The sequence below is a fragment of the Schistocerca piceifrons genome, chromosome X (assembly GCF_021461385.2).
Source record: "Schistocerca piceifrons isolate TAMUIC-IGC-003096 chromosome X, iqSchPice1.1, whole genome shotgun sequence".
Classification (NCBI taxonomy): Eukaryota; Metazoa; Arthropoda; class Insecta; order Orthoptera; family Acrididae; genus Schistocerca; species Schistocerca piceifrons.
This window is the reverse complement of record NC_060149.1, coordinates 573,686,136-573,708,327: the sequence shown is the minus strand read 5'-3', so window position 1 is coordinate 573,708,327 and position 22,192 is coordinate 573,686,136. Positions and strand designations below refer to the sequence as shown.

General features: G+C 41.7%; 1 protein-coding gene across 1 annotated transcript in view; it reads right to left on the bottom strand.

The window, feature by feature from the left end:
• The window catches only part of LOC124721786 (zinc finger C4H2 domain-containing protein), a 167,731-nt gene that overhangs the window by 126,886 nt on the left and 18,653 nt on the right, over nt 1–22,192 (bottom strand). Inside the window, exon 2 of the mRNA XM_047246902.1 lies at nt 9,057–9,228. Coding sequence (XP_047102858.1) covers nt 9,057–9,228 — 172 coding nt within the window. The remainder of the gene's footprint in view (nt 1–9,056; nt 9,229–22,192) is intronic.

Here is a 22,192-nt window from a genome sequence, read left to right as displayed (position 1 = left end):
TCATTTTTTACATCAGAGAAACTTTTTGGTCAGGAGGAGAGGTTAGTTGCAACTGAGGGCATTTTTGCGTATCATACAATTCAGCAAAATCATAGTTTCAGATCTATGAACTGTACATCGAAGCTTCTTCAAGCAACATTAGAGCCTAAATTTGCTTGTGCACGTACAAAAACAGAGGCAATAATTGTGAATGTGTTAGCTCCTCATGCATTAGATGTTGTGACATGATTTAGAAAAAGTGACATTTATTTCACTTCTGACTGATGCATCTAACCACAAAGAGATTAAGGTCTTTCCTATCCTTGTCAGATATTTTGATTACAAAACTGGTGTAAAGTAAGGTTATTACAATTAAAATCGTTGCCTGGGGAAACATCTACTATTTTGAGTGGCTATTTAACAGACTGCCTCAGAAAAAACAGCCTAGAAGAAAAAGTTGTTGGATTGTGTGCTGATAACACTAATTACAATTTTGGAGGTGCTGAAAGAAATGGTCAGAATAATGTTTTTACTAAACTACAAGTGGAACTCGGTAATAGACTGATAGGGATTGGTTGTGATGCTCATATACTGCATAATACTGTTCGAGCAGCTACTGATATTTTGCCTATAGATATAGAAATGCTAGTTTCCAAAATATTTCTGTATTTCAAATCATACACTGTGAGAGTTGAAACTCTGAAGGACTTTTGCAGCTTTGTTGAAACAGATTTTACAATGATTTTGGGTTATGCTCAAACAAGATGGTTAGCAAGTCATTAAAATGTTTAGACCACTAAAATCATACTTCGAATCTGAAAAAAAGTGTCCATTGTTACTTCAAAACTTCTTTCAAAACCCTTTGTCTGAAGTATGGCTATATTTTGTTCACAGTCAGGCTTCATCATTTCATGAAGCAGTTAAAGTTGAAGGACAGACAGTCACTATATTTGAACTGGCTGATTGTATTAGTAAGTTGAAAACTACATTGCAGTCCAAAATTTAAGACCATTTCCTTCCCTCAAGAGTTAAAACAATTCTTGAAACTCTTGAAACAGAGGTAGGTCTGCTTCCAGCAGAGGTAAAGAGTTTTCATGATGCTGTATTATTTTTCTATGAAACTGCTCTATCCCACTTAAAAAAGTGGACTGAAAAAAGTGGACTGAAAAAAGTTTCCAGAATGGACTGCTACAATTGAGTTATCTTGAATCAAATATCTGTATGGGATGACATTGAAAGAACTTCTTCCCTAGTTAGCGAAACTGTGCCATATGTTCAGTTTACAGAAAATGTAATGTGTGATGAGTATATCAGTGTCAAACAGTTTGTAACCACTGAGAAAATCATTGAATGGACTGCTAACAACACTGTTCCAGGTCAAAGATGGGTTCAGATGATTTCTCATTTCAGCCAGAATCATGTGCCAATCTCGAATGTACTCAAGCTAGTGGAGTTTCTTTTCTGCCTTCCTGGCACTAATGCTGCTACTGAAAGGGTATTTTTCCACATGGACAATATATGGACAAGTGACAAAACACAGTTGGCTGTAGAAATCATGAAAGCAATGTTAGTAAGTAGAATAAATTATGATGAAACTTGTGTCGAGTTTTTTCATGTGTTGTTGAAAAATACAGACTTGATAAAGAAAATTCACAACACTGATAAATACAGTTGCCCTGATCACACTCATTCATCTTGGAAGGTATTAATAAAATGTAAATGTGCTTTTCTTTGTAACAAATTTAATTGATATTTTGTATTTATTACATTTTATTGAAACCTTCTTCTCATATAATAAATAAATATAGCCTATTTTGCAAAATTTTTAATGTGTCCCGGATTTGGGCCTAGGAAATATGTTAATGTCCCCAATTTGAGTCTAGAAAATATGGTCATCTTACTTTTCATTATACAGGTTATACGAAAAAGAATCATCCAATCTGGCAAGTCTGTATTTCTGAAAGTAAAACATATACAATGAATCTTGTGTTTTTGATCAACGGGAAACTCAAAAACTTGTTTTTCATGCCTTTTCATAAGTGTTCAATATGCACCCCATTGAGATGCACAGCATATGTCAATGCAGTATTTAAATTTCTCCCACACTGCAGCAAGCATGTCTTGAGGTACGGCTTCCACAGCTGCTGTTATGTGATGTCTCAGTTCATCCATTGTCGTTGGCAATGGAGGCATATCAACAGTCTTTTATAAACCCCACAAGAAATAATCACAAATAGTCAGGTCCAGTGAACTTTGAGGATAGTAATGTAAGGCTGAATCATTTGGTCCAGTGTGACTGACCCATCATTCAGTAATCCTTTGTTTTAGAAGTTCCTGCACTTCCAGATACCAGCGAGGCAGTGTCCCATCCTGTTGGTAAACGACGTCATTACAATCAGTCTCCAACTATGGGAAAAGAAAGTTGTCAAGGATATCCTGTTCTCGGCAAATAAAAATGGACCATACACCTTTTCCCGTGAAACTGCACAACACACATTCAATTTTGTAGAGTCCCTCTTGTTTTGTAGAATTTCATGTGGTGGTTGTGTACCCTATATTCTCACATTGTGACAGTTCATCTTTCCATTTTAATGGAATGTTGCCTTGTCACTAAACACCAAGTGTGGAAGAAAACTTATCCTCCATCTTGCGAAGAACGAAATTACAGAACTCCACACATTGCTGTTGGTCACCTTCACGAGGAGCTTGCAGTAGCTGAATTTCGTATGGTTTCATGTGAAAACGTTGGCACAACACACGCCAGACGGACATGGGGGGCATGTTTACCTGTAGAGCTGCACAGCAAATGGATTTCTACAGACACTTTTTGAATCTATGGCAGATGCATTCGAAATGTGTGTCAGACACTTGAGGGCGACCCAGCAAATTGCCTTTACACAAACAACCTGTTTCTCGAAATTTTCCACGCCATCGTCTAATGCTCTGTGCTGTAGGAGGATCCATACCATACCCATTACGACAGTCACAGTGAACAATTACTGACCCTAACTATGCAATACATAGAACACAAAATGGTTTCTGTTGTCCGGACATCAGTTTTACTAGAACTGAATTGGGCACACTTTTAAGTATTAAAAACACATTCTGTCTAGTAACACAAGCATTCAGTTATTATAAACTGATTTATTTGGAAAAAATCCCAAATCAGGACTGGCTACAAGAGTCCTTTAGTGCAAGTGAGTGTTGATACTCACCAGCAGTTCACCCATTCCACAGGGAGATGGTTGGCTGAATTTGAAGAGTTCCATCTCGGTCCCACAAGCCGTTAGGTAAATAAGGGTCCATCCCAATGGAGCCCCACTTGCCTGGTTATGCCTTACACAACTGAGGTGTGACAGATGCACTAGAGGCTGCCCACTAATGACTGTTCCACTTCAACAGCCATATGTTCCATCAGTGCACAGTACATCTTGAGACTGATGTTCCTTTAATATGGGTTTATACTGTCCCTATGATCCATGCAGTTAAGATAAGATCCCTGTGACACAATTTTCACCACTGCACTGCATCACGATTGCTGAAGCACGGATGGAGCTCAAGGTTACAGAGGACCAGTGGCATTTACCCATCCCTAGCTCAGGAAACCTAGCTTGTCATAAGCGCGTGACTGCGTGTGAGATCGCTCTCTAAGTTTTCATCTATTTTTAGTTTTCAGATATATATTTTAACTGTTTTTGTGATAATATTTACTATATAAGTGACTTATTAGTGGTTTCTTCATTCACCTCTGCATTTCGTGTGTTGTGGCCTGATATTTGTGAGTGTTTCGTATCGAGCAACTTAACCTCTTACCCGTGTTTACATTCCGCGCTGACCAGCTGCAGCTGTAGCGGCGCATCGAAAGCTAAGTACTAATTAATTGTTTGTGTATAGTATTTTATTTAGGAACTTTAGTGGTCTTCAACCGGTGTTCTTGGTGTTTTCCGGTGAAATAACTTCAGAAGAAATTTTTGCGAACTGCTTTCAGTTTCGTTACTGTCATTAGACGTTTGATTTTCTTTCTGTGTTAGTATTTTGTTATATTCTCATTTGTTGTTGATTAATACTTTCAATAATAGTAGTTACTTCCCTTGTAGAGCAAGTTTGTGATAATTGTAGTCAGTTTTTAACATCTTCTTATTGTAGTAGCGGAACTTAGATAAAGTTGTTTTCTTGTTTCAATAATTGTAAAATTTTACCATGAGTGAGAAGTGTGGGCTTTGCCGTAGGTTTGTGAGTAGTGGATTGCGGTGTGAGACTTGTTCGAAGTATTTTCACTGGGGGGAATGCAGTGGGGAAGCCAGTGGGCATTCTGGTGAGATCCTCTCCTGGAACTGCAGGTTATGTAGCAAGAGTAAGTTGATAGAGGAGCAGGAGCGTAAGATCTGTGCCCTTCAGGTGCAGTTGAAAAACGCACAGGAGGAGCTAGATAGGATGAGGAGGGAGAAGGGGGTTGGGGAATGGGAGCTGGCTGTTGGCAAGAGATCTGCTAGGAGAAGGAGATTTTCAGATAGTTTTACTATTGGTGTTTGTAATAGATATGACCAACTGTCAGAGTCTAGTGGAGAGGAATCTCTAGTAGCTGTAGATGTAGGAAGTATGCAGCAGACCTCAGCAGTTACGGTGGCTAGGACAGTTGCAAAGTCTAAGAGAAAGAAGAAGGTTCTGCTGTTAGGTAGTTCTCATGGTAGAGGTGTAGGCCAGCAGTTGCAGGAAGTTTTGGGGAGTGAGTACCAGGTCACCAGCATTGTGAAGCCTAATGCAGGATTGGCTCAGGTGACTTTTAACATAGGGGGGTTATGTAGGGATTTTACTAAAGAGGATCAGGTAGTGATTGTGGGTGGGGCTGGTAATAGTATTGATAGGGATGGGAAGTATGACATAGATGGTGACCTGGAAAAGATAGCCACTCAGACTGGCAACACGAATGTGCATTTCGTGGAACTGTTTCAGCGTCACGATCGGCCTCATCTTAATATAGCCGTCAGGCGTAATAACATGAGACTTGGGGGTGCGCTGATGACAGAAGGCATGAGTCACATTTCAGTGGTGTCGGTGGAGTCTATCAGTAGGACGGGTTTCACTAGACATGGCCTGCACCTCAACAGGTATGGGAAGGGGAGGTTGGCAAAACTTATAGGTGACAGCATAGGTGGGGGTGGTGGGATCACTCATGGGAAAATTCCGGTAGTTGTGGGTGTTAGAGCTGTACCTTTTTTAGATTGAAGTCAGCTGATAGGTATTCCTGCTTAAGGGAAGTCTCTCTAACAAAGAAACCACTTTCTACAAAGCTTGGGTATCCGATTAATGAGGGAATTAGTATATTTCATCAAAATATACAAGGTATTCGAGATAAAGTTAGTGAACTGCTTATAGATGTTGACTCTGAAATTATTGGTATATCTGAACACTTCTTAAATAAGGAGATAATTCAGAGGCTTCCTTTACCAGGATACAGGTTGGCTGGCAGCTTTTCTAGGAGCTCTTTGCGGTGTGGGGGAGTAGCCATGTATGTGAGAAACGGTATCCCATTTGAGTCAATTGATGTTTCAAAGTACTGCACTGAAAAGGTGTTTGAATGTTGTGCAGGTGTGGTTAAATTTAGTGGAGCTAAACTTCTTACTGTTGTTATTTATAGATCCCCAGACTCCGATTTCACAACATTTTTGCTAAAGCTAGAGGAGGTTCTTGGTTCACTTTATAGGAAATACAAAAAGTTAGTTATATGTGGTGACTTCAATATTAATTGTATAAGTGATTGTGCAAGGAAAAGGATGCTGGTAGACCTCCTTAATTCATATAATCTTATGCAAACCGTATTCTTTCCAACGAGAGTGCAAGGGAACAGTAGAACAACCATAGACAATATTTTTGTTCATTCGTCATTATTAGAAGGGCATTCTGTTAGCAAAAAGGTGAATGGCCTTTCAGATCATGATGCACAAATTTTAAGTCTAAAAGATTTTTGTGCTTCAACACATGTTAAATATAGTTACCAACTTTTTAGGAAAGCTGATCCAGTTGCTGTACAGACTTTTGTAAACCTTATCAAGGAACAAGATTGGCAAGATGTTTATAGTGCTGATACAGTAGACGATAAATATAATGCTTTCCTCAAGACTTTTCTCGTGCTCTTTGAAAGTTGCTTTCCGTTAGAACGTTTAAAACAGGGTACTAGCACAAACAGGCAGCCTGGGTGGCTGACTAAAGGGATAAGAATATCTTGTAGAACAAAGTGGCAATTATATCAAAACGTTAGAAACAGTCAAAATCTAAATGCAGCAGCCCATTACAAACAGTATTGTAAGGTGCTTAAAAAAGTTATTAGGAAGGCAAAAAGTATGTGGTATGCAGATAGAATAGCTAAGTCTCAGGATAAAATTAAAACCATATGGTCAGTCGTAAAGGAAGTGGCTGGTCTGCAGAGACAGGTCGAGGATATAGAATCAGTGCGTAGTGGGGATGTCCGTGTTGCTGATAAGTCGCATATATGTACAGTACTTAATAATCACTTTCTGAATATAGCAGGTGAACTAAATAGAAACCTAGTCCCAACAGGGAATCATATAGCGCTCTTAGAAAAAAGTGTTCCGAGACTGTTACCTGAAATGCTCCTCCATGATACTGACAAGAGGGAGATTGAGTTAATAATTAAATCACTAAAGACCAAGAACTCTCATGGATATGACGGGGTATCTAGCAGAATACTGAAGTATTGTTCCACGTATATTAGCTCAGTACTTAGCCATATCTGTAACTTTTCCTTTAGCAGTGGTCGGTTTCCTGACCGATTAAAGTACTCGGTAGTGAAGCCACTTTATAAAAAGGGAGACAGGGATAATGTTGACAATTATAGACCTATTTCTATGCCATCGGTGTTTGCTAAAGTTATCGAGAGGCTTGTATATACAAGGTTACTGCAGCATTTAAATTCACATAATTTGCTGTCAAATGTACAGTTTGGTTTTAGAAATGGCTTAACAACTGAAAATGCTATATTCTCTTTTCTCTGTGAGGTTTTGGACGGATTAAATAAAAGGTTGACAACGTTAGGTGTTTTCTTTGATTTAACGAAGGCTTTTGACTGTGTTGACCACAAAATATTACTGCAGAAGTTGGAACATTATGGAGTAAGGGGAGTAGCTTACAATTGGTTCGCCTCCTACTTTAAGAACAGAAAGCAGAAGGTAATCCTCCGCAATATTGAGAGTGGTAATGATGTTCAGTCCCAATGGGGCACTGTTAAATGGGGCGTTCCCCAAGGGTCGGTGCTGGGGCCACTGCTGTTCCTTATTTATGTAAATGATATGCCTTCTAGTATTACAGGTGATTCAAAAATATTTCTGTTTGCTGATGACACCACCTTGGTAGTGAAGGATCTTGTGTGTAATATTGAAACATTATCAAATAATGTAGTTCATGAAGTAAGTTCGTGGCTTGTGGAAAATAATTTGATGCTAAATCACAGTAAGACTCAGTTTTTACAGTTTCTAACCCACAATTCAACAAGAACTGACATTTTAATCAGACAGAATGGGCATGTTATAAGCGAGACGGAACAGTTCAAGTTCCTAGGCGTACGGATAGATAGTAAGCTGTTGTGGAAAGCCCATGTTCAGGATCTTGTTCAGAAACTAAATGCCGCTTTATTTACCATTAGAACAGTATCTGGAATAAGTGACATTTCAACACGAAAAGTAGTATACTTCGCATATTTTCATACGCTTATGTCATATGGTATTATTTTTTGGGGTAATTCTTCTGATTCAAAAAGGGTATTTTTGGCTCAAAAACGGGCTGTTCGAGCTATGTATGGTGTAAGTTCGAAAACCTCTTGTCGACCCCTATTCAATAGTCTGGGAATTTTGACATTGCCCTCACAGTATGTATTTTCTTTAATGTCGTTTGTTGTTAGCAATATTAGCTTATTCCCAAGAGTTAGCAGCTTTCACTCAGTTAATACTAGGCAGAAATCAAATCTGCATGTGGAATGCACTTCCTTGACTCTTGTGCAGAAAGGAGTGCAGTATTCTGCTGCATCCATTTTCAATAAGCTACCACAAGAACTCAAAAATCTTAGCAGTAGCCCAAACACTTTTAAGTCTAAACTGAAGAGTTTCCTCATGGCTCACTCCTTCTATTCTGTCGAGGAGCTCCTGGAAGAGATAAAAAATTAAGCAAATTCCAGTGTTACATTCTTGATTTTCTTTATTTAAACTAACGACTTGTTTCATTTTATGTGTTTCTACAATCGTGTTATAATTTCATGTATTGACTCGTTCCATGACCATGGAGACTTCTCCTAAATGTGGTCCCACGGAACAATAAATAAATAAATAAATAAATAAATAAATAAACCAAATGAAGGCTGAGCTCTCTCAGATGCTTGCCATTTAGAATGACCTAGGGCATGTGTGGTTTTATGAAAATACCATGGACACGGCAAGCATTATCCCCCAGTTTAAATCAGACTTTCAAGGAAATGTGCACATAACAATAAACAGTACAAACAGAAAATTTTCAGCTGAATGCAGTGAATGGCATTCACTTCAGAAGTTCACTAAGCCAATGTCACAAATGATATAAGACACCTGCAAGTTAAAACACGATTTGTTCTATAGGTACTTCATTTATGATAAGACAATTTTCACATAAAAGACACTGCCTTTTTTTCCTCCAAAAAGTAGCTTTCAAGTATCAGTCTGGAGCAAAAAGCATTAGATGACTGACTAATGTGTTGCTGTGGAGCAGCAATGCTTGAATAGAGGAGGAGGAGGAGGAGGAGGAGGAGAAAACTTCAACAACATTCTCAAAAGCAAATATCTGGTGTGTTCGACATAACTGCCTAGAAAGGTGCCAATAGGATAGTTTCAAAACTACAGATAAAAAAGATTGAGAAAGTGGCATTACAAACAGCCAACATCCATTACACTGTTAAACATTTCCAACAGAATGGGATATTTTTTGTTCATTAGTTATGATGAAGAGGCTGATCATGTTATATCTAGCTTAGCATTATGTTAAAAATACGATTCATTAGTACTGTTTGTATACTAGCAACCAAGTTTTCTTCTCACCGCATTTATGTCAGCATGGATCTGTCTCAGCTCTTCAACGTGTGCCATTTTCTCTTGCATAAGGAGATCCATTTCTTGTTTGTACTCCGACAAACATTTTTCTTCTTGTTCTGTTGTTTCAACCTCTTGAATTATTCTCATTTTCATTTTCTCCAACTGCAGTGTTTTTGCTCTGAAATAATCGCAAGACTATTGGAAAATGCAATGCTAATAGAACCCTATTAATGGATTTTTCACATAACAAGCAATACGCAAGTTTATATCAGCCACACCATGCAACACTGTAATTTACAGTTCTATTATTATCTGAGGGTTGGAACTTTAATAATGGCAACTATTAATTTACAGCTCATACAAAATAGTTCCATCTTTCAAAGTTTTACTGACCTTCAAAGTAGTCACCAGCATTGTGTATAACCCCTTACCAGTGATGTGGAAGTCATAGGATACTCTTAGCAGTGCCAGTTGTGTTGACAGTTCGAGTGGCGCAGTCCATTGCTCGATGAATTTGTAGCAGTTCTCAAGCGAATGCCGTGAAATGTTTCCTTCAGTTTAGAACTCGAGTAGAACTTACGAGGGCTTAAGTCAGGGGAGTGCAGCAGGTGGTAGAGCACTTAGCAGCCCCATCAGTCAAACAAATCAGTAACAGCTTGCACTTTATGTGCTTCAGCATTGTTCTGCAAAATGATGGTCAGGTCCTGCAGAAAGTGTCATCACTTCTTTCTTTATGCTGTTCATTTTTGGAACCCAACCAACGACCAGCTTAGAGGCAGAATTGATGACACTTTCTGCAGGACCTGACCATCATTTACTGCGCTCCCCTGACTTAAGTCCTTGTAAGTTCTACTCGAGTTCTAAACTGAAGGAAAAATTTCACGGCATTTGCTTCAGAACTGCTACAAATTCGTCGAGCAATAGACTGCGCCACTAGAACTGTCAACACAACTGGCACTGCTAAGAGTATCCTATGACTTCCACATCACTGGCAACGGGTTATACACAATGCTGGTGACTACTTTGAAGGTCAGTAAAACTTTGAAACACTTAACTATTTTGTAAAAGCTGTAAATAAATAGTTGCCACTATTAAAATTCCAACCATTGTAGCTTATGTTAAGATATTAGATGTTCTGGATGTTATTAATGAAGCACCCTCAACACAAATATTAGAAAGTAACTATTCAAATTCATTTTACACACTGCTTATGAGCACAATTTGAGTGGAGGCTAGTCCCCTCCTCTCTCTCTCTCTCTCTCTCTGTGTCTCTCCCCCCCCCCCCCCCCCCCCGACACACACACCACCTTCCCTGTTAAAATATGCATAGTATCCATACTTTCAAAATTCACAAGGAGTAATATTTTCTGAAATGGCCATCTTTTCATAAATATGACCTTTTTGTAAATACTGTGAACTATTAAAACTGGAAGTTTTCAATATAATAGTAATAATAATAGTTTTTCTCTAGGAAACATTTTGATACTTAGAGTTGCCTGCCTGTAGCTGGCAAAATGTTATTTCCTGTCGAGTTTTTCAAGTTACGTCCAGCCGATAACTCTGATAAACTTGTGGCTCTATAAATAATCTAGTGAAGAATATCTACATCTACAGTCTGCAGTCCACTTAAGTGGATGGCAGATGGTACTTCCCATTGTACCACGTACTATGGTTTCTTCCTGTTATTTGAATATGGAAGGCAGAATGTTTGGTTTTGTTGTGATTTAGGGAGCAAAAACAACTAAGTCCATACGTGTCCATGTCAGAACCAAGCAGCATGAAGATGAAAATGGGAGTGAAAAGCGACTACATGTTAAGCCCAATCGGCAAAAGGAAAGACAGCTGAAACAGGAACTTTCTATTGGACAAAGGTCCATAAAATATGCCACGCACAATGAAGGTCCTGCACTAAAGATTAACTGTCCTTGACCATATTGCCACAATGGATAAAAAGTAAAATTCGGTCAACAGGCTGTGCATCGTTCGCTACAACTGCTGATAACTCAGACGGCAAACATATATTAGAATGTAAGTGGTTAAAGAAAGGGCATTCCGCCAGGATATGGTGAAACTTACAAGGTTGATGACAATGAGCACGAAGTGGTATCAACACTTAACAATGGCGATGGCTAAAATGACTGGCCAATATGCAACCTAGCTAAAATAATCTCCTTGTGACTAGAGGGCCAAGAGGAAGTTGGCAAAGCCACTGGGAGAAGTTTAATTCCCCGGAGCTTGTTCCCATGAAGGGGAGACCAGTGGTGATGCCAAAGGGACACCACCTGCTGACAGACGGCAACCCAGAGATGATCAGAGGGAATGGAAGAACTAGCAGCCGCGCAAGTGGAAGAGTTCCTGGACCCGCTGCACGAAGTGTTGGCTGGTGTACAGCACACAGAGGCTCTGAAGGGCACAGAGTTGAAGCAAATGACACAATTTAAAAGATGTACTGTGCGGCCTGATGCAGGATGAAGAGCTCTGCTGTTAATACCACGCATTGTTTTGGAATTCAATATCGAAAATTGATGGTGCCAATGATGAAGATGCACCTGACACCATGGTCAGCCTGAGAGCCATCTGTGTACTCAATGGTACTATCGCGAAGATAAAGAAACTTGCAGTGATAGAGTGAGTCTGGAGTAGTGTCCTTAGGAAGTGAATTAAATCCAAGGTGAACATGTGCCGCCGCACGAAGCCAAGGTAGCGGAGGGTTCATGCCCATCAGGAAAGTGGCAGATAGCATGAAGTTAAGTTGCCAGAGCAATAGCCGAAACCGAACTCCATGAGGTAACAGAAGAGGGATGCACTACATACTGGCTGTGAAAGGAGTCACCAAACAAGGAGGCATAGGATGGGTGGTCAGGCATGGCAGAGAAATGGCATGCGTACCCGCTGAGGAGAACATCACATCTGTATGACAGCAGTAGTTCAGCAGCTTCTGCATACAGACTCCACTGGGCTAGTGTGAAAGGTGCCAGTGGCTGAACGGATGCCACGGTGGTGGACTGTATTGAGACAGTGTAAGATGGACGGACGTGCAGATACATAAAAAAAACCCATAGCCTAGTTTTGATCAGAAAGGGATCGGTACAAACGGAGAGGGTGGTCCAATCCGCTCCCCAGGAAGTATGGCTGAGGACATGTAGGACATTGAGGGACAAGTACAGCAGGCAAAGAAAGTTTCCTGTTGAGCATGAGCCCCACAAAATTCTTAGTTTCAGTGAATGGAATACTGACAAGCCCAGGATGTAAAGACCAACTGTGCCACCAGAAATTTATACACATGGTTTCGTCAGTGGAAAAGCAAAAGCAATTGTCAATGCTCCATGAGTAAAGATGATCGAAACAACACTGACTATGCAACTCAAGGAGACAAGTCCATGGAGAAGTGCAACAGATCGCAAAATCGTCAACGAAAAAGGAGCCGGAAACGCCAGGCAGGAGAGAAGCCATAACTAGGTTAATGGCGATAGCAAACAGAGGCACAACGTTTTCCTGGATATAGGAGTCCGACAAGGCAGAACCCACATGTACTTTGAAAACTCTTGTCTTTTAAAAATCATTGAAGGAAATGGGGCAGGCAGCTTCGGAAGCCCCACGTGTAGAGAGTACAGAGGATACTAGTCCTCCAGAGGTGTCATAGGCGTTCTCCAATTCAAAAAATAGGGCCACAGTCTGGTATTTTCACAAAAAAACCATTCATGACACAGGCTGGCAAAGTGACGAGATTGTCAACTGCAGAATGGCACACAAGAAATCCACATTGTGCAATGGTTAGTAAATTGCGAGACTCTAACCACCATATAATCCGAGCATGAATCACACATTCCATCACCTTGCAAAAACAACTGGCGAGAGAAGTGGGGTGGTAGCCAGAAGGAAGGTGTGGGTATGACAGTGGCTTCACACCAGCATCTGGGAAACACGCCCTTTCCCAAGATGCAACTGTGTGTATGAAGAAGAAAGTGCTTGCCCACAAGAGAAAGGTGCTGCAACATCTGAATGTGAATATCATCCGGCCCAGGGGCAGAGGATTGGGATGAAGTAAGAGCATGATCAAGCTGACTCCTAGGAAACGCAGCATTGTAGCACTCACAAGAAGAGAAGAGTATTGAACGAGCCTCCTCCACTTGTTTCTGATGGAGAAAGGCAGGGTTATGGTGGGTGGAGCTCGAAATCTCTACAAAATAGCAGCCCAAGGTGTTGGAGATAGCAATAGGATCCACTACGACATCATTTGCAACTGTCAGGCCAAAAATTGGGGAATGGACCTTGGTCCCAGAAAGCCATCGAAGGTTGGCCACATGACGGAAGACAGAGAGTAATTGTTAAAACAACTAGTAAATGAAATCCAACTAGCTTTTTTGCTATCCCGAAGAACGCGAAGATACTGTGCATGCAACTGTTTGTAACGGATACAGTTCGCCATTATAGGATGACTGTTCAAAACACGAACAGCACAACTTTGTGTAAGAACTGTGTCACAGGATACCGCAGTCCATGGAGAAACCGGGACATGACATGGTTTACATGAAGTGCGAGGAATGGAATGTTCTTTAATGGTAAGGATAATGTTTGTAAGGTATTCTACCTGGTCATCACAACTGAGGAAAAGTTGTTTGTCGAATGTCGCCAGGGAGGAGTAAAGCCTCCAGTCAGCCTTAGGAAGCTGCCATTTGGGTTTGCACATAGGTGGGGTTGAGTCAGCAAATTAATAGCACATAGGAAATGGTGGCTAGAGCCAGAGAGAATGGGCCACTCGAGATGATAGACAAGCTGGTCAGTGCAGAACAAGAGGTCCAAATGGGAATAGGTGTGCATGGAGTCTGAAAGGCATGTGGGTGCTCCAGTGTTAAGGCAGGTGAGGTTGAGTCATTGAGAAGTTCAGCCAAGAGGGCAGCTCTCCGACAGGTCCTGGGAGAACCTCAAAGGAGATGGTATGCATTTAAGTCACTGAGCAGCAAAAAGGGGCGAGGGAATTGCCCAATAAGCTGGAGAAAGTCTGCCCTGGTGACACTGAGTGACGAAGGGATGTAAATGGAACAAAGAGAAAAGATGAAGCGAGGAAGGAAAATGCGGACTGCAACAGCTTGCAGCCAGGTGTTCAGGGAGATGGTTTGACTATGATCATCATCTCAGATGAGCAGCACGGCTCCCCCACAAGAATGAATTCTGTTGTCAGGAGGGAGGATAAGCAGACTGGAAAGAAGTGCTAGAGGTCAAAGTCATCGTCAGGATGCAATTTTGTTTCCTTGAGTCAGATAAAAATTGTACTCTGTGATTCCAAGGGTAGCTGTAATTCCTCCTTGTTGGATCTAAGACTGCAAACATTTCGTTGGAGGAGTGTCATGATGGGGAAAGGGGAGGAGGGAAAAAAATGAACAGGCATCACCTTGGCAGCTGCCAAGTGCCAGCCTTCGAAGACACTCTACTACAGGGCTCAAGTGACAAAATAAAACACGTACAGCCGTCCTTATGATTTTTTATTTTATTTTGTTACAACCAGTTTCAATGCTTCAGTGCGTCATCTTCAGGCTGTTGTTGATGTGGTACGGGTTGATATGATATACTGGATATTCAGATAATGTGCCAGCACTCCAACTGTCAACTGGAGGATCCTGCTCAATGAGCTCTACAGAGGTGTCTGCAGAGTCCAGGGCAGAAAATTGGTTGGTGGTGTGTGCACCGACGACACTGAGGTCGGCTGGGAGAGGGTATCACATGGTGACTCTGTTCAAGAGGATCTGCGAGTTGGCAAAGAAGAAGACTGTTTGCCTTTGTTTGATTTCTTGGAGCCTTTGCAGTCGGCAGATGAAGATTCAGGTGTTGGCCACCTGGAGGAACGTAAAGTGTCTTTGCAGGAGTATTCTTTCTGTCCTGTCTGACCTGCTGGTTGTGTAGCAGGTGATTTTGCTGTATGAGGTGAAAATTTAGTGGCTTGTTGCGGAGCTGGAGGAGGAGGAGGAGGAGGAGGAGGAGGAGACAGAGATGCTACTGTGACACTGGGCAATTCTACAACCGCAGTGCTGAATTTGAGGTCAGAAGTCTGTGCGCCATATCCTTCATGGAGCAAGATTTAGCAAGAAAGGTATTGTAAGTGCCAGATGGTAAAATGCTGGGTTTCCAACTAACCAACAACTTGCGAGCAACAGGGTAAGGCACTTTTTCCTTCATCTGGATCTCCTGGATGGCCCGCTCATTGAGATACATGGTACATTCTGGGGAGCGGGCTGCACGATTGCCATTGCAATTGATACAGCAGGGAGAAGGCAGGCAATCGCCCTCGGGTTACACATTTGGGCGGGTATTGACAGAACATTTAAGTGTCATTGTAATGATTTCACTGCCTGCTTTGATCTTTAATGGAAGCACTACTCTACCAAACATGAGAAAAAGAGTGCATGTGGGCTCTATGGATGCATCTACCTTTTTCTTCACCTGATCAGAGAGGTAAGTGGATTTCTGCCCAAGTCAGACCACTGAGCAGCCTAGTGTAAACACCACCACACTAAGTATTCGGTGTTTCATGGGCCTTGACATGTATGGGATAGCCATGGAGGAGCGAAACTCTAGAAGTTGTGCTTGAGAATCGCAAGTAGTCTCAAAAAGCAGTGCCATTGTATAAACAAGACCAGGATTTCTCAGGGCCGCAATTGCAACAACACCTTTCTGAATAATAAACGGGCTAATCATGGCAAAGTACTGACTTTCTTCAGTATGTAAAACTACAATGAATTGCAAGAAAATCCTCTATGATTTATCGTAATTATGCTAGATTTCACATTTAGTCAAAATGGAAAAAATAAGTGCTCAAATTCCCAATCTTTTCCTTTGATGTAATCTCAATTCTTTTTTTTAAATATTCACTTCACTTTCCTTGTAAATTAGGAAAAACTACGTATTGCTTTCTTATAATAATTTGTACCTAGTTATTTTGTTAGGTGCATCGTTAACTGGTGACAGATCAGAAAGAAATTCCTGGGCCAAATTCTAGATCAGGGCCAGAGACAGTCTCTACCATTCACAGATTGATCATGTGTAATTTTTGCAAAGCCACCGAGATGATACTTTCATGTTACCAACAGAAGGCGAGAAAATGAATGTCAAGCACTATAATGGAAACCATTCTGTATTTGCTGTTGTCATAAATATTTGTTTAACTACATTAAAATTTTGTGGTTGTGGCCAGGCTGGGATGTGACAGTTTTGTTGAGAGTTGGTGAATACAAATTAATGTTAAAACCAAAATACCTGGTGGTTGTGACACACTGATCTGTAGCTTAGCCCATGGCCTAGATTAGTTTAGAATATTATACTTGTAAAAATTAAATTCAATTATTATTGCCACATATTTGTTTTCTTCCGAATGTTCCACAAATTATGAGGTTGTGGTTAGGTTGGAATCTTTCACAACAACTTTAATAAAATGAAGTATTTTCATTTTCAAATTATTTGCACATTTCTTCCATATGTGTTATGATTTTAAAAGTTGCGATATACTGACATGAGAATGTGACAATATTCCTACGAAACACATTGACTGTCCATTACTATCTCATTGACTGCATAGACCTAGCAACACACACTCTTCCCACACTTTCACACTTCATGGAATGCACAGAAAATATAGCTGCATGAAACACGTGGGTACACCACTGGCCCTTATCTAGACTTTTCTTCACCTTATATTGTGTGATCTTGACAGCTTCACTGACAACCTACATGTGAGGAAGTTTTGATTGCTTTATATTTTAATGTCGAGTTTCAACGAGATTTTTTTAAGTGTGTCCAATAAGAATGTTACCAATAGACTAAATTGTTCACAGTTCCTGGTCTCCCACTTTCTTGCACATTTTTATGCGCAGCAGCAGTGTCATAGAGGAAATTTCTAGTAAAATGTGCATACAGTAATGACATCCCCAGTAAAAAAAAACCAGATGCGACAGCCTTACCATTGGCATTATTTAACTGAACAGAACAAAATATGTATCTTGATGAAAAACGGTGTATCAGTTACTACACGCACACACACAGTGCCAATATTAATAAACTATTTATACAGCAGCTGCTAATACAGAAATAGAGAATTTGAGCAATATTATTTTCAGTATCAGTCCACTGAACAGGTCAAATGATTTAAAATATTTATGCCACTCGAACCTCATCATTTTGGTCGCAGTTGCAACGTTGGTGAATTGTATTCACGAAAATGTTATTAAAATGGTGAACAGTATTCTGCTTCGGCTTACATCACAATGAACATCCACACACTCATAGTCTCCTTAATGACACACAGTTTGTTGTGAGTACTGTTATGCCATTCCATCTCCCAAAGCTGAAAAACCCTGTGGTGTAAGACAGAATGCAGGTCAGTTTTGGAGATGCCCATCTCCAGAAACTGTTGTGGCATTGACTGTGTGGCCAGCCTGCCAGCGAGTTCATTGCCTGGGATTCCGACGTGTCCTGGGGTCCACACGAACACCACTGAACGACAGGACCATTCCAGGGCATAGACGAACTCCTGAATGGACACTACCCAAGGATGGCGAGGGTGGGCACTGGTCGATAGCTTGTAGGCTGCTCAAGGAGTCAGTACACAGGAGAAATGACTCACCATGGCACGAGCGGATGTGCTCAAGAGCATGAGATATGGCCACCACCTCTGCCATGAAAACACTGCAGCAATCTGGCATGGAGTGCTGTTCAGTATGTCCTCCATGAACATACACAAAGAGTACGTGACCATCAGCCCTCAAGCTGCCGGTGTAAACCACTTCATGGTCCTGGTTCATGTCTAGAATCTAGACGAAGTGATAGCGGAGAGCCGCAAGGTTAATGGAGTCCTTACGGCCATGCGAAAGATGCAGAAGAATCTGCGGTCTAGGTGTACACCATGGATGAGTACATGAATGCACCTCGAGGAGGGGTGGAAACAGTGAGGACTCCACTTCTGACAGAAGGGACTGGACGTGAACTGCAATCGTAAGCCCTGACCTGGGCCGCTGATGCGAGTGATGAACCACCGTGGTCGGGAAAAGGAGATAGTAATTCGGATGAGTAGGAGAACTACGAATGTGTGCAAGATAACTGGCCAGCAGTTGTCTGTGCTTAACCTCCAATGGAAGGACTCTGGCCTCCACTAGGACACTGGTCACAAGACTCATCCTAAGAGCTCCCGATGATGATGATGATGATGATGATGATGATGATGACAATGACAAGTTGGGTTGAGTGGACACTCGGCATCACGGTCATCAGCGCCCTGACGAAAAGTCAACATGAAATCTCATGGCTGGGGACAAAGGCTGTGCCCACATGCAGAGCAGTTTAAAACGTACTAGAGTCTGCTGCCCTTCCCCACCAGTTTAGGGATGAGGCCTGATAGTTCACAAAATTTCACCACTCTTAACACTGGTATCAGTATCTGCGAGGACAGTGGGCAGATCTCCAGTGAGACCAAGGGCTGCTCTCAAATCAGTATACAAGACACACGCAGCCACAATATGCTGGACTGAAAGCAGCACACCACAAACTTCACAGAAAGGTGGATCCTCCCCCCTGCAAGAGGAAGCCATGTGTGAAAGGGCTATGCCCGATGTGCAGTCTGGTAAGCAAAATCTCCTTCCAGCGGCGAGGCTGACACGAAGCCCGCCAAGCTTTCGTGGTCGGTTTGAGCGACCTCAGTTTGTTGTCCAACACCTGCAACCACTCAGTCTCCCACTGACGCATGATGCATCTGTCAGAAAATGAGATAATGGTGTGCAATGGGATTGGACATTGATGGACAACATCATCCCAACATGCTTCCTTGGCAGCTTTATCAGCCATGTTGTTACCCTGTATCCCAGTGTGGCCAGGTACCCAGCAAAAGATCACCTCCTTGCCACAGCATTGGAGCTGCTGTAAGCAGTATGGATGAGCTGAATCAGCAGGTCTGCTGGATACATTTGGTGAAGCACTTGCAGGGCACTAAGAGTCGGAACAGACAAGAAAACTCTTACGGTGATGTCTGCGGACCTTCTCCAGTGCCATTAGGATGCCATATAACTCTGCATCATAATTTGTAAATTGTTCTGGAAGACACATTTTAAAAACCCTTTCAGGGAAAACCACAGAACAACTGAAAGCTTTCCCCTGCTGGGATCCATCTGTATAAATAACGATAAAACTATGGTACATACTTAAAATAGACGAAAACAACGTTGTAAAAACCATATCTGGAGTACAATTTTTCGGGTACTGCATCAAGCTTAAAACCACTTTGGGCCTTCGAAGACACCAAGGCAGCAGTGCATTCCATCCTTGGGTCTGTATTTTCATGCCCAAGAGATCCAGATACTTGAGGCAATCCGTAGCACGTATACCAAATGGCTGGGTCGCTTGGGGCCGATTCCTGAACAGTCGTTCAAAGGCGGGTTGGATCACTGAGCTAAAAGCCAATGACTGGGGTGATGCTGAGATTTTCGGTGTGTAACGGAACTGAAATGAGGGTAGGCTGCCAGTAATTTGGAGCCCGTGCGTCGGAAATGGGCGCACTGGTGAGAGACTGCCAGGGAGTGCACCCTGATGCCATCTATTGGCGAAACCGGGAATTAGCGCTACCTGTAAGACAATGCACTAAGCTCTCGGAGTCAAATGTATTCTTTTTCTTGGTAATTATAAGTTATTACTGTATAATTTAATATTGTAAAGCGCTAGTAGTAAATTATTATGACTGGTATGAACTCCAGGGTAATAAATATAAATTTTCTTAAATACTAAATGATTTCAGTGAAAAGGTGTTACGAGCGTAGCTAGGGGTAGCTGGAGACACAGGGACTGAACAATGGAATGGCCTGGGGAGTGTTGACGTGATCGGATGTGTGTAACTGTGCTCACGCAAAAGTGATTGTGCAACAGCGAAGAGGCGAATATCGTCGCCGTTCGTGGAGTAAAACGCGACGAATGGTTATCGAAGCCGCCTCTATGCCACTGGGGCTGATCGTAAGAGTTCCTGCTCCCAGATTTTATGGCAGACGTGCAGTAGCTTATACCAGTGCTACGGCTCGTAGTTCCAGCCGCCATTAAGGGCATGAGGCGTGAAGAGCTGCGTTAGCCACATGCATCTCACCATCCGCACCGACACGTCTACCCAAGGCAAGACTGCTTGCAATTGTTAATTCGAACTTTGTATAAATGTAAAAGGAGAATACCAGTTTTCTTTTATGCAAGTACAGAGAACAGAATATAGTAATGAGTAAAATTACGATGCATGTTGTTCATTGTAAAGTGTAGTAACCTCAAACATAGTATAGTGAAATCAGACAGAGGCCACCATCGCCTCTTTCAATTACAATTCTTTTTGTTGTAGAATACTTTAGCGTATAAGAATGTTGAAAAGAGCAATGGTCACACCAGAATGAGACGCCTATTTATAGTTACTTAAATTTTTCTGAGTAACCCTTCAAGTCAAGTCACTTAAGTAATTCTATATCAATTGTCCAAAGAGTAATATCCAAAATCATTACATAAAGTTGAAGGATAGAATTTTGTTAACTCAAGTTGCATAAATAGTCTTGGTAGTAATTACCAAGCCAACTCACAGAAATTGAAAGAGTATTTGCTTTGTAGAATCACCTCGAATAATCAGAAATAGTAATATTCAGAATTAAGTTTAAATTCAACTCAAGCCGTTTCACTTTGAAACGAGCCAAAAATTGATTTATTCTTTTGCTCCTTCAGAGCTGGCGACCGTAGTTATAAGTATTTTCAGGAGGATTCGACGGTAAGTCTGCTGCTCTCGTCGTGCTGATAGGATTATCCACAGCTGCTAGCAGTGGTGATTGGATACATAAGCTCACTACCAAGTTAAGTGGGTCAGGTAGGCAGTGTTACCGTGTGAACTGTAGGGCACTGTAGGCCGTGGATCGAACCCGTTCAATCATCACAGCTCTTTGGGAAATAGTCCAGTTAGGAGGGTGCTAATCATTAGGTAAATACTGGCGAGTAACGGTCAAAATGTACACGCAAGTGAATTTAGCAAAGTCCATGTAGCACATAGTTAATGTGGTGCAATGGCGAGGGTAGGAGTGGAGTAAAAGTGAACTGAGCTTGTGGCAGCTGTGCTGTATTCAAATATTAACAACGTGAATTCACTACTACCTCTTACCATTAGGACTGAGCTATTTACGGTTAAATACGTAGCAGTAAGCGCAAAGGCGTGACAGCTACAAGTCCGTATTGGTTTTATACATACGGAATTAGGAAGCGGGTCATTCCGTTAGTGGAGGGGGTTAAAACAACTGAGTCAGTTGAGAACATACCCCCTTTACTGATGGAAAGATTCGGCGGTTCGGTCGCAAGTGCCTCTCAAGACAAAAGGATATGTCGCTGAATCCAGAGAGGTGGTTCACCAGCCTCTGCACACAGACTCTGAACTGTGCTGGTCTGAAAGGCTCCAGTCGATATCTGAATACCCACATGGTGGACAGCATCTAACATCCGGAGGTTGGAAGGATGGGCCGATCTATAGACCACGCTGTCATAGTCTAAGTGTGATCGAACAAATGCCCTATAAAACTGTAGGAGGCGGGACCTGTCAGCTCCCCACATTTTTCCGCCAAGGTATTTCAAAATGTTCAACAACCGGAAGCCCTTTGTTCAAAGGTCTTTCAGGTGTGGGAGCCATGTTAATTTTGAGTCAAATAATAAAACCACAAAGCACACCATGTCTTGAAAAAGTAAAATACAATTCCCCATTGTAAGCTCTGGTTGGTTAAAACTCCGACGAGCACAATTAAAATTGACACACACACAGTCTTCTCAGGTGAGAACCGAAAGCCAGTTGTTTGGGCCCAGGTTTCAGCCTCCTAGTGGTTAATTGTAGCTGCCTCGTCGTTGTCGTAAGATCAGAGGAAGAGTAGATGATTGCAAAGTCATCCACAAACAAAGACTATTTGACAGGACTCCTGACTGCAGAGGAAATGCCACTGATAGCGATGGCAAACAATGTGACACTGAGGACACTGCCCTGGGGCACACAATTCTCCTGAACATAGCAATCAGACATGGCATCGCCAATGCGATAATGAAAACACCTGTCGTAAAGGAAGGATAGAATCAGAAGCTGCAGGCGTCCACGTAGTTCCCACTCATGAAGTTGG